The sequence below is a fragment of the Carlito syrichta genome, unplaced genomic scaffold (genome assembly GCF_000164805.1).
Source record: "Carlito syrichta isolate Samal-C Ts95f unplaced genomic scaffold, Tarsius_syrichta-2.0.1 Scaffold305755, whole genome shotgun sequence".
In the NCBI taxonomy this organism is placed as follows: Eukaryota; Metazoa; Chordata; class Mammalia; order Primates; family Tarsiidae; genus Carlito; species Carlito syrichta.
This window is the reverse complement of record NW_007249851.1, coordinates 759,299-775,127: the sequence shown is the minus strand read 5'-3', so window position 1 is coordinate 775,127 and position 15,829 is coordinate 759,299. Positions and strand designations below refer to the sequence as shown.

The window sequence follows — 15,829 nt, the reverse complement described above, 5'->3', positions numbered from 1 at the left end:
GCCTGTAGTTCCAGCTACTTGGAAGGCTGAGTCAGAAGGATCACCGGAGCCCAGCAGGTCAAGGCTGCGGTGGCCGGGAGTGGCCACTGCACTCCAGTCTGGGTGACAGAGTTTTTTGATTTATTTGTAGAGACAAGGTTTCGAGAAGTTGCCCAGGCTGGTCTCGAACCACTAGATTCAGGCAGTCCTCTCATCTCTGCCTCCCAAAGTGCTGGGATTATTGAACCCTAGCTTAAATGCCTCAGCAGCTGTACCAGATCGCAGCCAGCCACTGCAATTTGCAGGTGAAGTGTGCCCATGCCAAGTATGCCCATGCCATCTCTGCTGTTTGCTTTAACACACATTTCTTTCTTTTGAATTGGAGTCTTACTTCATTGCCCAGGCTGGAGTGCAGTGGAATGCTCATGGCCACCCCAGCGTTGACCTGCTGGACTCAGGCAATCCTTCCACCTCAGCCTTCCAAGGAGCTGAAACTACAGGCACCATGCCTGGCTAATTTTTTGATTTATTGTAGCAATGAGGTCTCGCCAAATTGCCCAGGCTGTTCTCAAACCCATGGGGTCAGGCAATCCTCTCACTTAGGTCTCCCAAAGTGCTGTGATTACAGGCTTGAGCCACCGTGCGTACCTTACACACATTTCTTTAATGTTGAATTATTCCTTTCAGAACTAGGACTGGGAGCCCACACCTTTAGATAAAACAGAGGAACTTGTTATTCTACACTTGTTTTGAACTCAGTTAATTTGGGCTGAGATATGGTGAGTGGGTTGAGGTTCACCGTACAAGAAGGAGGAATCTTCTAAGCAAACATCACCTTACCTTTGTAAGTACAATGTAGTCCAAGGGCTTGGTAGCTACATAAAGTGAGATCATGGTGGTAAGTGAACCAAGACTGAAAGAGTATCAGCAGCTGCCTGAGGACTCCTGGCTACCAAGAAGCCAAGCCAGGTTATAGACAGCAAAGTGTAGGAAGGCCTGACCCTTGGAGTCACACTGGCCTGGCTTCATTCACATCCAGGCTGTGCTACTTGCCAGGTGTGTGATATTTTTGTTGTTGTTGAATCAAGGTCTTGCTCTGTCACCCAGGCTGGAATGCAGTGGCATGATCATGGCTTACCACAGCCTTGACCTCTTGGGCTCAGGTGATCCTTCCACCTCAACCTCCTAAGTGGCTGAGACTACAGGTGTGTGCCACCATTCCTGGCTAATTTTTTTTTAGTCAGAGTCTTACTCTGTCGCCCAGGCTGGAGTACAGTGGCACACTCATGGCCACCACAACCTCAACCTGAGAACATCCTTCCACCTCAGTCTTCCAAGTAGCTGGAACTGAAGGTGTGCACCACCATGCCTGGCTAATTTTTTGATTTATTGTAGAGGTGAGGTCTTGCCAAGTTGCCCAGGCTGGTCTTGAACCCATGGGCTCAGCAGTCCTTTCGCCTTGGCCTCCCAAAGTGCTAGGATTATAGGCGTGAGCCACTATGCCTAGCCCTGGCTAATTTTTAAATGTTTTGTGGAGACAAGGTCTTGCTATGTTGGCCAGGCTGATCTTGAGCTCCTGGGCTCAAGCAATCCTCCTTCGTCAGCCTCCCAAAGTGCTGGGACTACAGGTGTGAGCCACCACACCTGGCCCAAGCATGTGACTTTGACTGTGTTACCTAACATCTGAGTCTGTTTCCTCACAAGTACTCATAGAAACAGGAACACCTTCTTCAAGGGGCCGGGGAGCCTGGAAACAGTAAGGTGCTGGCATGTTGCAGCTCCTGGCACACACTGCTTCCTCCCCAGCAGTTTGAGGCTATACAACCATATACTTGTCTGTGAGAAATAAAAGACTTCGGGACAAAGATTCCAGCAACAATTTACATACAGTCAATTGGACTTGTTAATATCATTTTGTTGAACTGGGAAATACAATCCTACGTTTCAAAATTCAGAATGTGCAGAAAGATGTATGGTGACAATTCTCCTAATCCTGTTCCCTGTGATTCCCTTTTCCTCCCACAGAGCAACTGCGTCACCAGTCTCTTGGTGTATCCCTCTAGAGACATTATTCCCAGGTAGTTCTTGCCGGCCTTCCCCCACCACTGTGTCTTGGTGATCCTTCCGTGTCTGGGTGAGGAGCTCTGCCTCCGTCACAGCCTCCCTGTGGTCCAGCGCATGGGTGCAGCAGTTTATTCCTCCCTCCCACCACGGGCATTTAGGTTATTTTCTGTCCTTAGCATTTGCAGACATTGTTATAGCGAATTAAGTTTTTGGCATTTCAAATGATTCTTTCATCTTTTGATGACAGCATACCTCTCAAGGACTTTGTTTAACCTAGCTCTAACTTCTCTGTGTACTTGAACATAAAGGAACTATTCATTTTAAATTAGTGTATGATCAAATTTTTTTCTCATATATTTGAACTAGCTGTCTTCTGCAGGCAATCTAGATGTCTGCACTTTTATGGAAAATATACCAGTCATTCTCTCAAGCATTTATGTAGCACCTAATATGTACCAGATCTTGTTCTAGCTGCTTGGGACAAAGCAGTGAACAAAACAAGACGTCTGCCTCTTAGGAGCCTATGTTTGGCAGTGGGAGAATGGCAAGAAATGTAATATATAAATAAGTCTTTAAGCCGGACTCGGTGGCTCAGCCTATAATCCTACACCTTTGGGAGGCTGAGGTGAGCTGATTGCCTGAGCCCGTGGGTTCGAGACCCGCCTGGGCAACTTGGCAAGACCTCATTTCTACAATAAATCAAAAATTAGCCCGACGTGGTAGTACACGCCTGTAGTTCTAGCTACTTGGAAGGCCGAGGCGGAAGAATCGCCGGAGCCCAGAAAGTCGAGGCTGCAGTGGCCCAGAGCCGCCACTGCACTCCAGTCTGGGTGACGGAGTGAGACTCCAACTCAAAAAAAAAAAAAAAAAGTCTTTATACAGTATGTTAAAGGTGGAAAGTACTATGGGAAAAAAACAAGCAGGGAAGACTGGACGTGGTGGCTCAAGCCTGTAATCCCAGCACTTTAGGAGGCCAAGGAGAGAGGATTGCCTGAGTCCAGGGGTTCGAGACCAGCCTGGGCAATTTGGTGAGACCTCATCTCTACAATAAATCAAAAAATTAGCTGGGCATGGTGGCACCCACCTGTGGTTCTAGCTACTTGGAAGGCTGAAGTGAAAGGATGGCCTGAGCCCAGCAGGTCGAGGCTGGAGTGCAGTGGCTGTGAGTGTGCCACTACACTCCAGCCTGGGCAACAGAGTGAGAATCTAACTCAAAAAATAAATATATAAAACAAGCAGGAAGACCCAGGGTGAGGATGAGTGTTCAATTTTAAATGGGTGTTCAGGGTATAGGTATCACCTGGAAGTCGACATCTGGGCAGAGGCTTGAAGCAGGTGAGGGAGCAAGCCACACAGATATCTAGGTTCCTAAGGGGCAGAGGTGTTGTTCACTGTTTGATACCAGAACAGTATCTGCTAAATAAATACTTGAGTGAATGACTACTACATTTTTCATAAAAGAGTAAAAGTTTAGGCATTTGGATTGACTGGCAGAGGGAACAGCCGGTGCAAAGGCTCTGAGAACAGTGAATAACCATGGTGGAGAGAGGAGGGCAGGTCCGATCAGGTAGGGCCTTATAAACCATCTGAAGTGTTGGCTTTTAACTGAGTGAAATGGGCATTGCGGGAGAGCATGGAACAGAGGAGGGACATTTCCAACCTTAAAGTATCGCTGACGGCTGCAATGAGAATAGACTAGAGAAGAGGTGAGTCGGGAAACTGTCACCTAATCTGGGCAAGAGGCAGTGGTGAACCTTTGCAGCGGAGGTGCTGAAAGTGGTCAGTGCCTGCCTATAGTTTGAAGGCAAGGCCAAGAAGATGTCCTAGCAGATTGGATATGGGATGTTAGAATGAGAAAAGGAGCAAGAGTGACTGCAGAGCTTATGGCTTGAGCTACTAGAAGGATGGAGCTGCCATCACCTGTGACAGGAGGACCATGGGAAGAACTGTGTGCACAAGGGTCCAGATTTAAGTACATTAAGTGTGAGATGTCTACATGACACCCAAGTGGAGATTTTGAGTAAGCAGTTGACTGCAAGAGCCTGGAGGTCAGGAGAGGTGGGGCTGGAGATGTATTCATGAGAATTGTCACCCTGGAAATGGTACTGAAAGCAGGGAGGCTGGGTGCAGTCACTCCAGAGCGTCTAGGGGTTACTAGAGCACTCAGGCAGCTCAAAGGAGCTCCTGACAGCTCATTTTCCTCCCTCCTCTTTTACAAATCTCTGGGTCCATTTGACACTTCTTTTACCTACTCCCTCTGCCCATCCCTGTCTCAAGACTGCCTGTCCCTGAAGGGGACAAGAAAGTGGCATGTCTATAAGCTCTGTTTGGGAGGAGAGGAGCCAGTTGTCTTGCTCTAATGAGATGTAATGAACCAAATGGAGGTAGCCTAGGCCCTCCAGCAGTGTCCAGGGCTGGTTTCTCAGGTGTTTTCTGACATCTCTTCTATCTCAGAAAACATTTTAGGCATGGGTGAAGTGACTTAATTCCAGTAACTTTGGAGATAGGCTGATTCCCATAGAGAAGAGATGGGTGGAGGAAGCAGGGAGATGTTTGTTACTCAAGCCGTGAAGAACCTCAGGAGAGTTGGAAGCCCAACATCTAAGGTAGGTCAGGATGTAGGCATCACCTAGAAGCAGACCTTTTGTCTGGTTTCTGGTCTGGCTTGAGCTAGGTTGGTCTTGGACTGCTCTCTTGCTTTCTCTCTTTCTTTCTTTCTCTCTTTCTTTCTTTCTTTTTCTCTCTCTCTCTCTCTCTCTCTTTCTTTCTTTCTCTCTCTTTCTCTCTCTCTCTCTTTCTCTCTTTTTCTCTCTTTCTCTCTCTCTCTTTCTCTCTTTCTCTCTCTCTTTCTCTCCCTCTCTCTCTCTCTCTCTTTCTCTCTTTCTCTCTCTCTTTCTCTCCCTCTCTCTCTCTCTCTCTCTCTTTCTTTCTTTCTTGAGTCTCACTCTGTTGCCCGGGCTGGAAGGCAGTAGCATGCTTCTGGCCACTGCAGCCTTGACCTGCTGGGCTCAGGCGATCCTTCCACCTCAGCCTTCAACTAGCTGGAACTACAGGCATGCACTACCACGCCCGGCTAATTTTTTTGATTCATTGTAGAGATGAGCTCTCGCCAAGTTTCCCAAGCTGGTCTCGAACCCATGGGTTCAGGCCATCCTCTCACCTCGGCCTCCCAAAGTGCTGGGATTATAGGCGTGAGCCACTGCGCCTGGCCTGGGGTGCTCACTTTCAAGAGTCTTCAGAAGTCCCCAAATGGTTTGAGGTCATCTTGTGGTCCCACTGGAATGGGTGCTAGAGAGGAAAGCATACAGGCTCCAGATGGAACTGGGTCTTTGAGGAGAACAGTTGATGAGACAGCGAGAGGGCGCACAGTGGGACCTGGGTACCATCCCATTTCTCCAGGTTCATTCAGCCTGCGACTGGTGCCCTAGGTATTCCCTGTGGGTGAATCAGTTGTTCATTTCATGCCATCTAATCACAGCATTCTCTGTCCTGCTGTCTGACATCAGCCTTTCCTAGTTGAGGGTCAGTGAGGGCCTCTCTCAGTGCCTTCTTCCCTGATGGAACCCTTAGCCTGTCACTAGGGGGCGCAGCCCGACCAGTTTCTGGTCATTAGGTCTGAACTTTGGGTGAATTTTTGGTGTGATTTCCTCCCTTCCCCAGCAGCCTCTGCTCATTAAAAAAAAAACAACAAAAAAAGTACCAGGCGCAGTGGCTCAAGCCTGTAATCCCAGCACTTTGGGAGGCTGAGGCAAGAGGATTGCCTGAGCCCAGAGGTTCAAGACTAGCCTGGGCAACATGGTAAGACCTCATCTCCACAATAAATAAATAAAAAATTAACCGGGTTTGTTAGCGTGTGCCTGTAGTTCCAGCTATTTGGAAGGCTGAGATGGAAGGATCACCTGAGCCCAGCAGGTTGAGGCTGTGGTGGCCAGGAATATGCCACTGCGCTCCAGGCTAGGAGATGGAGTGAAACTCCAATTAAAAAAAAAAAAAGTAACATAGAGAGTATAAATAAGGAAAGAAGAATCAATCACCTATTATTCCCAGATTAGTTTTTAAAATTTCAACCTATTACCTTTATTCCTATGTCTATACACAATTGTCATTGTTTAAAAAATTTAAATGAGACTATACTGAGTACATGTAAACTTAGAAACGTTTCTCCAAAATAAAAAAAAGCAGTAAAAAACTTGACTCACAGGTCACAGGTACTTGCAGACTCTGATTTCCTCTGTGGGAATGCTCAGGGCTTGAGAAGTTTCTGGCCTGTGCTGGGGTATGGTTGTTGGTATTATGTTGCACGTACTAGAAATTTGAAAATTTGGGAGGAAAAATCTGTGCTGACTTATGCTAGCTTTGGTATAGGAGATATCCTTTGCAAATGATTGGCTCTGGCCCTGTATCTCTGAGTTCACAGGGTATCAGGGTCACTTTCCTTCTTTTCTTCCCCACCAGGCTGGGCTTCCTCTCTGAAGCATTTGAATTGAATTTTAGTCCCTGACTCTCTGCCTCTCCCATGTCTCTGTTATTTGTAACTCACGTCTCTGCCTTCTCAAGAGGTTCAAGACTGTGTTGTGTGTTCCCTGTGTCAAGGCTGTAAGTCTCGCCTTCCTGTCATAGGCAGCCTCTGCCTGGGTCTTATTTCGTTAGGGGCAGAGACAGGAACGTTGCAGAGAAGATGCTTCCCAGGCTTCTAATTTTGCAATGAAAGAGATGCTAATAATAGTCATTCTTACAGTGGGCACAATCTTCTTCCTTATGCCGTTGGTATTTTGCTTTATTTCGGCTTTTGCTCAAAGGACGACTCTGGAGCCGAGAAGGAGAATGCCTCTGTCCTACAGCAGAACCCCTCCTTGTCAGGAAGCCGGAATGGGGAGGAGAACATCATCGATAACCCCTATCTGCGGCCTGTGAAGAAACCCAAGATCCGCAGAAAGAAGTGAGTTGAAGGCTGGGGTCCAGAGAGGCTTCTGGCTCACCAAGGTGGTCTTCTGTGTTCCATAGTGGAAAGAGGCTCCCCAGTGAGTGTGAGCCTTGGGGAAAACCACTCTGGTGAGAAGAAATCCTTTCCCTTTTCCTGTCCTTCCTTGGCTCCCACATATACCTCTCGTTCCCCAGTGGTCGAGCGGCCTGCAGCCTGGGGACCAGCCCTCACAGCCCTGGAGCTGTTCTCACCCAGAGGGAGAGCGGATGCCGGCCCCACCAGGCAGGCTCCATCGTTCTTCTTCTTTCTAGGTCCCTCTCATGAGCTGAGAAGAAAGCCTGGCTTGAACAGAGGCGGGGACACCACCCTCTTGGGGAGTTAGAGCCACCCAAGGGAAGAAGAGAGGGTGACCTCCTCGTGGCCAAGCCGTGGCTGTGGGATGTGACTGGGCATGATTTTTATAGTGAGCCTTATCTTAATATGACCTAATTTCACTGGATGTTTGGGTTGAGGAAGATGCGATGGTAACAATGAGGCATTCTTAATTGTTCAGGCCATACTGTGGGACGTAGCAGTGTAGCGACTTCATTTGTCATCACAGGATTTGATTCCTTTGAAACCCAGAAGAAAAGGGAAAGTGTTAGGACTAAGAAGGGTTCTTTGCTGCTTTGCTTATGACCAAGAAGACTGTTTGCCCAGTGTGTATTCCAGGATTTCTGTATCCCTTTTATTGACTCACAACTTGTGGCACCAATTTATCATCCCAGAACCTTGTTCTTATTTCTCTCCTCACCTGGGTCCCCAGTGCTCTGTGGAGCTGATGGAAAGTGACTTTGCGTTCCCTCATCATGTTGGAAATAGCACACACACGTCACAGCTTTGATCTGGAAGAGCATTGATTACAGGGCAGCATTGATCCTTTGGTCAGCATTGGATGAAAACTCCCTAAAGTGGGCAACACTCTTCTGAGAAATTGATCATTTCTTGTTCCTCTGAGGGCTTCCTGCCCCTCCAGGGAAAAGGGATTTCTGTGACAAGAACCTAGCATGCTGGCCATTTCACACTATGACTTGATAAAGGAGCCATCAATTTCAAACAATAGGAAAAGGATTTGGTGGGGCAGGAGTGAGATTTGAGGGCTGGAGTTGGCCTTGTATTCTGAAAGCTGAGAAACCTGGCTGGCATACTGGGAGGCTGGTGTGGACAGAAGGCCATGTTCCCACCTTATAGCAGAAGTGGGCTGTGAAGAGCCTTTGGGCCAAACCAAGGTGTTCTCCAAGAAGCAGGTTGGAGTGTGTTCTCCCTCCTGGGGAAAACAGAACCTCATCCTTGATGTACCCACAAACCAAACCAGAAAACAAATTAAGGAAGATACTGGGCAGACCGATATCCTTTGGCTGGTCTCCGAAGGAAGAGCTTTTAAAACCAATTCCAATGAAGAAAAATGCAGCAACACCTGGAAGGTAACACTGGATAAATAAGCTGTTCCCTGGGTTAGAATCCCAAAGTCCATGTCTAACTTTTTTTTTTTTTTTGAGTAGGAGTCTTACTCTGTTGCTCAGGCTAGAGTGCAGTGGCACGCTCACGGCCACCACAGCCTGAACTTGCTGGGCTCAGGTGATCCTTCTGCCTCAGCCTTCCAAGTAGCTGGAACTACAGGTGTGTACCACCACTCCCGGCTATTTTTAAAACATTTATTGTAGAGAAGAGGTCTCACCAAGTTGTCCAGGCTGGTCTTGAACCCCTGAACTCAGGCAATCCTCTCGCCTCCACCTCCCAAAGTGCTGGGATTACAGGCATGAGCCACCATACCCGGCACAAGTCTAACTTTACTTAAGCTCCCTCAGCTTCCACAGTCATCTCCTGGTCTTCCATTTTCTTGATGAACTTGAAAACTTGAAACACTTGGGGACTTGACAGCAGGCTCACTTTTCCTGTGGCCTCTGTGTTCTCTAGGGCACTCTGTCCCTTTGCCTGTGGGAAAAGAGCTGCTTGTCAGGAATTGAAGAAGAGGCGCTGGTGAGAAAACTGGATTTCCCAACTCTGGACCAAATAGGCGTTTTTCAGGTTTGAAGTGACCTGAAGCTCTTCTGGTTGAGAGCAGTTAGATGCGGCCCGTGCAGACTCCTCAGAGTTTGTGATTGAGCTTTTGGTGACTCCTGGCCTGCTGAGTGTATACAGACAGTGCCAGGTTCAAGCCATGCCTGATGTGGCTTGCTTTTCTCACTGCTCTTGGGAGCTGTCATCCCAGTCAAGGTTTCTGTACTTCCTCGCTCATTACTGTCCAAAACAAGCACCTGTTGAATGCCTTTGTGCTAAGGGACAGGTGGGATTTGGAAAAGGCTTGCCATTTCTGCTGTTGAGATTTCAGAGGCTGCACTCCTGACTTGTTCTGGATGGGAGGCAATGGGAAAGGGTTATACAGCGTGAAACATTGACCCACCTGTTGTTGTATAAAAACTGTGTAATTCTCAATGCATATTTATAAATTTCTATTTTTGTATAACTTTATGGGACTTCTTACAGGGAAAAAGTCACAAACAGAGGCAGATTAAAAATGTGATTTATAAAAACCTCGTAATAAAATTTCATAATAAAAACTTTGTCAACAAATAGAACTGTAAGCTTTGAACTTAATTTCTGTTCAAAAGTTACAGCAATGTGGACAGATAAGTAAGGCTTATCCCTTCTGTTGAAATAAGTACACCTGGGAACTTTGTAAAATTGTTATTTTTGGAAAATTTTTGTTTCTTTTTTATTTTTATTTTTTTGAGTTGGTGTCTCACTCTTTCACTCATGCTGGAGTGCATGATCACAGCTACCACAACCTCAACCTGCTGGGCTCAGGTGATCCTTCTGCTTCAGCCTTCCAAGCAGCCGGAACTACAGGCATACACCACCATGTTCAGCTAATTTTTTGATTTATTTTAGAGACAAGGTCTTGCCAAGTTGCCTGGGCTGGTCTTGAGCCCCTGGGCTCAGGCAATCCTCTTGCCTTTTGCCTCCCAAAGTGCTGGGATTACAGGCATGAGCCACTGTGCCCAGCCTGGAAATTTTCAAACACAAAATTAGAGAGGAAAATGTATGAACTTCTGTATATCTCTCACACAGCTTCAACACTTAGCCAACATTCTGTTGCTTTTTATTTCATCTATTTCTCCCACTTTTTTCCCTGTGTTTTTTCCTCTCTGGAGTATTTCAAATACAAATATCAGACCTATGTCATTTAATCTGTAAATGTGTCAGTATGCATCTCTGCTAGATCTTTCTTGAAAATTGTTATTTTGAAATAATCATCGATTCACAGGATGTTGTAAACAAATGTACAGAGAGGTCCTGTGTACCCGTCATCCACTTTCTCCTGGTGGTAGCATCTTACATAACAATAGTGCAATATCAAAGTCACTGACATTGGTACAATCCACAGATCTTGTTTGGATTTTGCCATTGCACATACATGTGTGTTGCATATGTGTATCTGTGCAGTTTTGTCACATGTGGATTTATATAATCACCACTGCAAGACCCAGAACTGTTGCGTCACCATGATTCTCCTCATACTGTCTCTTTATAACCTTGTCCACCTTTATTCTTCCACATCTCTGACTCCTGGCAACCATCTCTGTTTGCCATCTCTAGTTTTATTAAAAGAATGTTGTCCATGGAATCATAAAGTAGGTGGTTTGTTTTTGTTCTTATTTCTTTGAGTTGGAGTCTCACTCTGTCGCCCAGGCTGGAGTGCAGTGGCATGCTCACTGCCGCCACAGCCTCAACCTGCTGGGCTCAGGTGATCCTTCCACCTCAGCCTTCCAAGTAGCTGGAGCTACAAGCATGTGCCATCACGCCCAGCTAATTTTTCTTGATTATTGTAGAGATGAGGTCTCGCCAAATTGCCCAGGCTGATCTTGAACCCCTGGGCTCAGACAATCTTCTCACCTCGGCCTCCCAAAGTGCTGGGATTATAGGCGTGAGCCACTGCACCCGGCCATAGATAGTTTTTTTAGGTCGACTTTTTTCATTCAGCATAATTTGCTTGAGCTCCATCCAGGTTGTTGTATGTATCAGTAGTTGTTTCTTTTTATTTCTATGGATTTGACGACCTATAGTTTAACAGTTTGTCGAGCCACATATCGAGGGACATCTGGGCTGTTTCCAGTTTGAGGCTATTGTCAATAAAGCTGCTGTGAACACTTGTGTACAAGTTTTTTTTTTGGTGTAAACGTAAGTTTTTATTTCTCTGCAATAAATTCCTAAGAATGCAATTGCTGGGTCCTATGGTAACCTCATGTTTAACTTTATAAGAAACTAATAGCCAAAGCACTGTACCATTTTTTATTTCCACCAGCAATGTATATGTGCTCCAGTTTCATCACATCTTCATCAGAATTCAATGTTGTTATTATTATGGCCATTCTGACAGTTGTGTAATAATTTATTGTTATCTTAATTTGTATTTCTTTTAATGACTAATGATGTTGAGCATCTTTTCATGTGCTTGTTGTCTGAATATCCTCTTCAGTAAAATGTTCTTTTATGTCCTTTGCCCATTTTCTAATTGGATTTGTTTTTGTTTTTGAGATAGGTCAAAACCCTTCATGAGGCTGGAGTGCAGTGGCACAATCATGGGTCGCTGCAGCCTTGAACTCTTGGGCTCAAGCGATCTTCCCACCTCAGCCTCCCAAGTAGTTGGGACTGTAGGCACTCGTCTCCACACCCGGCCAATTTTTAAGTTTTTTGTAGAGATGGGATCTCGCTATGTTGTCCAGGCTGGTCTTGAACTCCTGGCCTCAAGCGATTATCCTTCCTCAGCCTCCCCAACTGCTGGGATTTATAGGTGTGGGCCACTGCACCAATCTCATGAAGGGTTTTGACCCCTTTATGAATGATGGCCCTGTAACTGATTATTAAAGAGGCTAAGGACTTCCTGGTGCACAGAGAGTGAAGATCTTGGCAAGGGAAATGCCAGTGAGCTCTCTCACTGCCCCTTGGGGCCCTTGGCAGACATGAGCTGAGACACTTTTGGTCTTATCTAAGGTGGCATTTCTATTGGATTAAATGCTGTGCTCAGCCAGGTGTGGTGGCACCCACCTGCAGTCTCAGCTGCTTGGGAGGCTCAGGCAGGAGGATCCCTTGAGCCCAGGAGTTTGAGGCTGCAGTGAGCCATGGTCACACCACTACATTCCAACCTGTGCAACAGAGTAAGACTTTGTCTCAAATAAATAAACACATAAATAAATAGTTTTTTAAAAATCTTGTGTTCCAATAGGAGTTAGGCTGCTCAAACAAAACATCCCCAAGTGTAGTGGCTAAGTCTGAAAAGCTGGGCAGGTGGTCTAGGCTGGCCTGGTGACTTGGTGGTGTTGAGGCCCCTCCTGCCTCTTAGCGCCTCTGTCAACTCAGCTGCTGCTTGCATGATGGAAGGTGGTTGCCACCCCATCTGCTGGACCCACATTCCAGCATGCATGTGAAGGAGAGCTCTCACCCTCCTCCTAAGAGCAAGACCCAGAAGCTGTCCCCTCCGAGCCACACGGCCCCGCCTAGCTGCAAGGGAAGCAAGGAAGTGTGGGCTTCAGCTGGGTGGCTCTGTCACCACAGGAAGAAGGAAAGAATGGATTTGTGGGACAGCTGACAGTCTCTGCCATAAATGAGGTTTAGCTCGTGTGCCCAGGAACGCCTTGCTGGAACACACTGCCAGCCCTTTATGAATGATGGCCCACCTGATGGGCACTGCAGGTTCTCCCCACTTGCCCCAGAGGCCAGCAGTCTGGCACTCCTCTGGGATCGGGCTCCTCAGTGAGGCCCAGCCTGCTTGCTTCTGCTTCTGGCGTGTGCCTGTGCTGCTGTCCCTTTCTTCCTCCAAGTTGTTCCTTTGGCTTCTAGACACTGCCCTCCTTTCCTCGTTGGTATACCTCTTGGCCTTCCTTTTCTTTCCTGGCTTTTCCCTCCAATCATCAGAAGTAGAAGTCATCTCTACTTCTATAAGGAGATGGCTCAACTCCTTCACCTCCAACCAGCACCTACCCGGGAGGTCTCAGCATCCAACTGTCTCGTTATACTTTCAGTACAACGTGGCCACATTTTACTTACCTTCTCCCAAACCGCGTCCCCTCTGCAGCATGCCCACTTGAGAGGGTTAGCAGCAATGAAAACAACTGCCACTTTGAATGCTTACCTCGGGCCAGAACCCAAGGCTCAACAGCATCGTCTCATCTCCCCGGTCTCCCGGGTAAGGCACTCCTGTTCATCTGTTTTCAGTCAGTCACCAAACTACGCCGTCTTTGTTCCCAGTCTGACACTGCGTCACCCACATAGCTGAGCAGGCTCCCTGCTCTTCCCCAGCCCATGTGCCCTGCCAGGGTCGTGTTCCTACACGTGCTGGCTTTCTTTGCCAGTTCTCTCCCCTGCAGAAAGATGTGCGGTTCTTCCCTAGCACTTTTCACTCCAAATTCAAACTGCCCCACTAGGCTTTTGAGGTCGCCTGCCAACCCATTGTTTCTTTTAAACAACTCACTCTTCATGTATTCATCAAATATGGACCTAGTACTTTCTGTGTGTGCTAGGCACTGTGCCAGTTCTAAGAATTCCGTGGTGAACAAGACAGACATGGTGCCTGCCTGCAGGGAGTTTGTTGTGGTGGGAAGACATGGAAAACAGATCCAGAGCCATTACAGACAGGAGGAGCGCTAAGAAGGACATAAACAAGAGTCTTTATGCCCTGAGAAGAGGTGGTTCCCATCACTGCTGGTCCTGGGCCCCTATTGGAGACCTTCCTCCCCATCACCTAAAATCTTGCCAGTCTTCCCAGCCTCCGTAGCCTCCAGATAACATGGATCATTCCCTTGTTCAATCACTCATTCAGCACATAGCTATTGAGCTGATGCCACAGGCGGGTACAGCCGAGATCATAACAAGGTCCCCACCTTCTCTGAGTTTATGGCCTAGTTGGGAGACAGACAGCTCATCAACAACAGATATGTCATGTCAGGTAGTGAATTTAGGACCCTGATAGTAATAGTGGGTTGGATGATTTGAGGAAGGTTTAATAAGAGGGATTACTTCCAAAGGTGTGGGTTAGGTGCAGGAAGCCACAAGGTGAATGTAGCCCCTGGGCTGGGAACAGGGAAGGGGAGGGGGCAGTTTCCAGATCCTGGGAGAGGTCCAGGAGCCTGGTCAGCAAAATCTGCAGGGAGGGAGCAGCCCGGGAAATCAACACCCTGACCTCGGTCACCCCCTCCCTCCTCCAGTGCCCTGTCTGCTCTCAGCTAAACAAAAGCCAGGGGACATGGGGCCCACTGATGTGGGCCACACCAGAGTCAGCCTCCCAGGGCCCAGCAAGGGTGGGTCTGCAGTAGGAAGCAAAGGAGCACACAGGATAGGGCAACAAGGGAAGAAGCAGTTGCTGCGGGGTGTGTGTGTGTATGTGCTATCTTAGAAGGGGTGGGGATGGGAAGGTTTTTTTGAGCAGGGCCTTGAATGCATTGAGGGGCCAGCCATATGGAAGAGTATTTGAAGGAGAGGGAACAGTAAGCACATCTATAGCAAGAGACTGTGTGTCTGGAGCAGGAAGAGCAGGAAGAGGATGGAAAGGGGATCAGGGAGAAGCAGGGGCCACACCTGCAAAGCCTCATGGGCCTGAGGAAGGGCTTTGGATGCTGTTCAGAGGGAGATGGGTAGCCAGGGAGTGACAGGAGCTGGCTTAGTATCATTCTGGCTGTAGGGGACATGGAGGCACTATTTCTCTTACAGTCAGGTCCACATAGTTTGGCACTTGCCAAACAATTCAGCAGAGGGAGAGCCAGCCACCCTAAAACTGCAGGGGAAGTTAATCCTGGCCCCAGGAGAGCCAGTTAGCCCATCAACAAGGCCAAGGGTGACTATTCACTGCAGCCTGAGCCCTGTGCCCCGGGAGAGGGAGGAAACATAAACCCACAAATAGCTCCCTTCCCCTGGGGAGTTAGCAGTGTAGTCAGGGAGACAGATAACACACAGGAACCTGCTTTGACTCCACTTACCAAGACAGAGGAGGACACCTGTCATTGGAGGGTTGGACTTGAGGACTTAAGGGCTGCAGCCTGTGCTGAGATCTGAATGGGGTGAGAGGAAGAGGTGAGTAGGAGAGGGGAGGGCCCACGAAGGCCTGAGGGAAGGTGGGAGGGCAGGTGGAGTGGGTATTGTCTGACCCAGCCTATGAAGACTCAGCCACTGAACTGGGGTGCCCAGGGAACCTGCCCCGTGGTCGTGGAGGCTCCTGGGTCGCTGCTGTAATGTCTCTTTTGAAGCTAGTTTGGTGGTGGCTGTAACCAACCTTCTCCCCTATAAAGCCAGCAGAGTCCCTCAGCAGCATTGGCCCCCAGATTGTGTCCCCCACGATGCAGCCTGGATTTGGGGGTGCCAGCTCCTAATCAGGGTTTCCCCAAGGGGGTCTTTTCAACTAGTGGGACTTTCCCATCGAGGTCACCTGAGTCCGGGGTTAGTAGGGGCCTCACCCCAGGTGAATTCTTAATGACCTTCAGAGAATTTTAAATAGCAGGTCAGGCTCCCCAGACACTCTTGGAAGGAGCCTAGCGGGTACAAGAGGAACCGCCTGAGCCTTGTCAGGCTTTGGCCGTAATTAAAGGTCCTTGGGGGCCCAGATGTTGATTCTGTTTCTTTTTTCTTTTCTTTTCTTTTTTCTTTCTTTCTTTCTTTCTTTCTTTTTCTTTCTTTCTTTTCTTTCTCTCTTTCTCTCTTTCTCTCTCTCTCTTTCTTTCTTTCTTTCTCTTTCTTTTCTTTTCTTTTTTTTTTGAGTTGGAGTCTCACTCTGTCACCCAGAGTGGAGTGCAGTGGCCACTCCCAGCCACCGCAGCCTCGACCTGCTGGGCT

At 47.9% G+C, this 15,829-nt stretch overlaps 1 protein-coding gene across 2 annotated transcripts in view; it reads left to right on the top strand.

Moving 5' to 3' along the window:
- Positions 1 to 7,502, top strand: part of TAF8 (TATA-box binding protein associated factor 8) — a 24,955-nt gene extending 17,453 nt beyond the window's left edge. The window contains exons 8-9 of one of the 2 annotated variants that reach the window (XM_021714754.1): positions 6,843 to 6,982; positions 7,279 to 7,502. In XM_021714754.1, the coding sequence (XP_021570429.1) occupies positions 6,843 to 6,982; positions 7,279 to 7,291 (153 nt within the window). In that variant the 3' untranslated portion in view covers positions 7,292 to 7,502. Of the gene's footprint in view, positions 1 to 6,842; positions 6,987 to 7,278 lie in introns of those variants that run through there. The other variant, XM_008062577.2, reaches the window with a different exon arrangement.
- Positions 7,503 to 15,829: the final 8,327 nt, after the last annotated feature.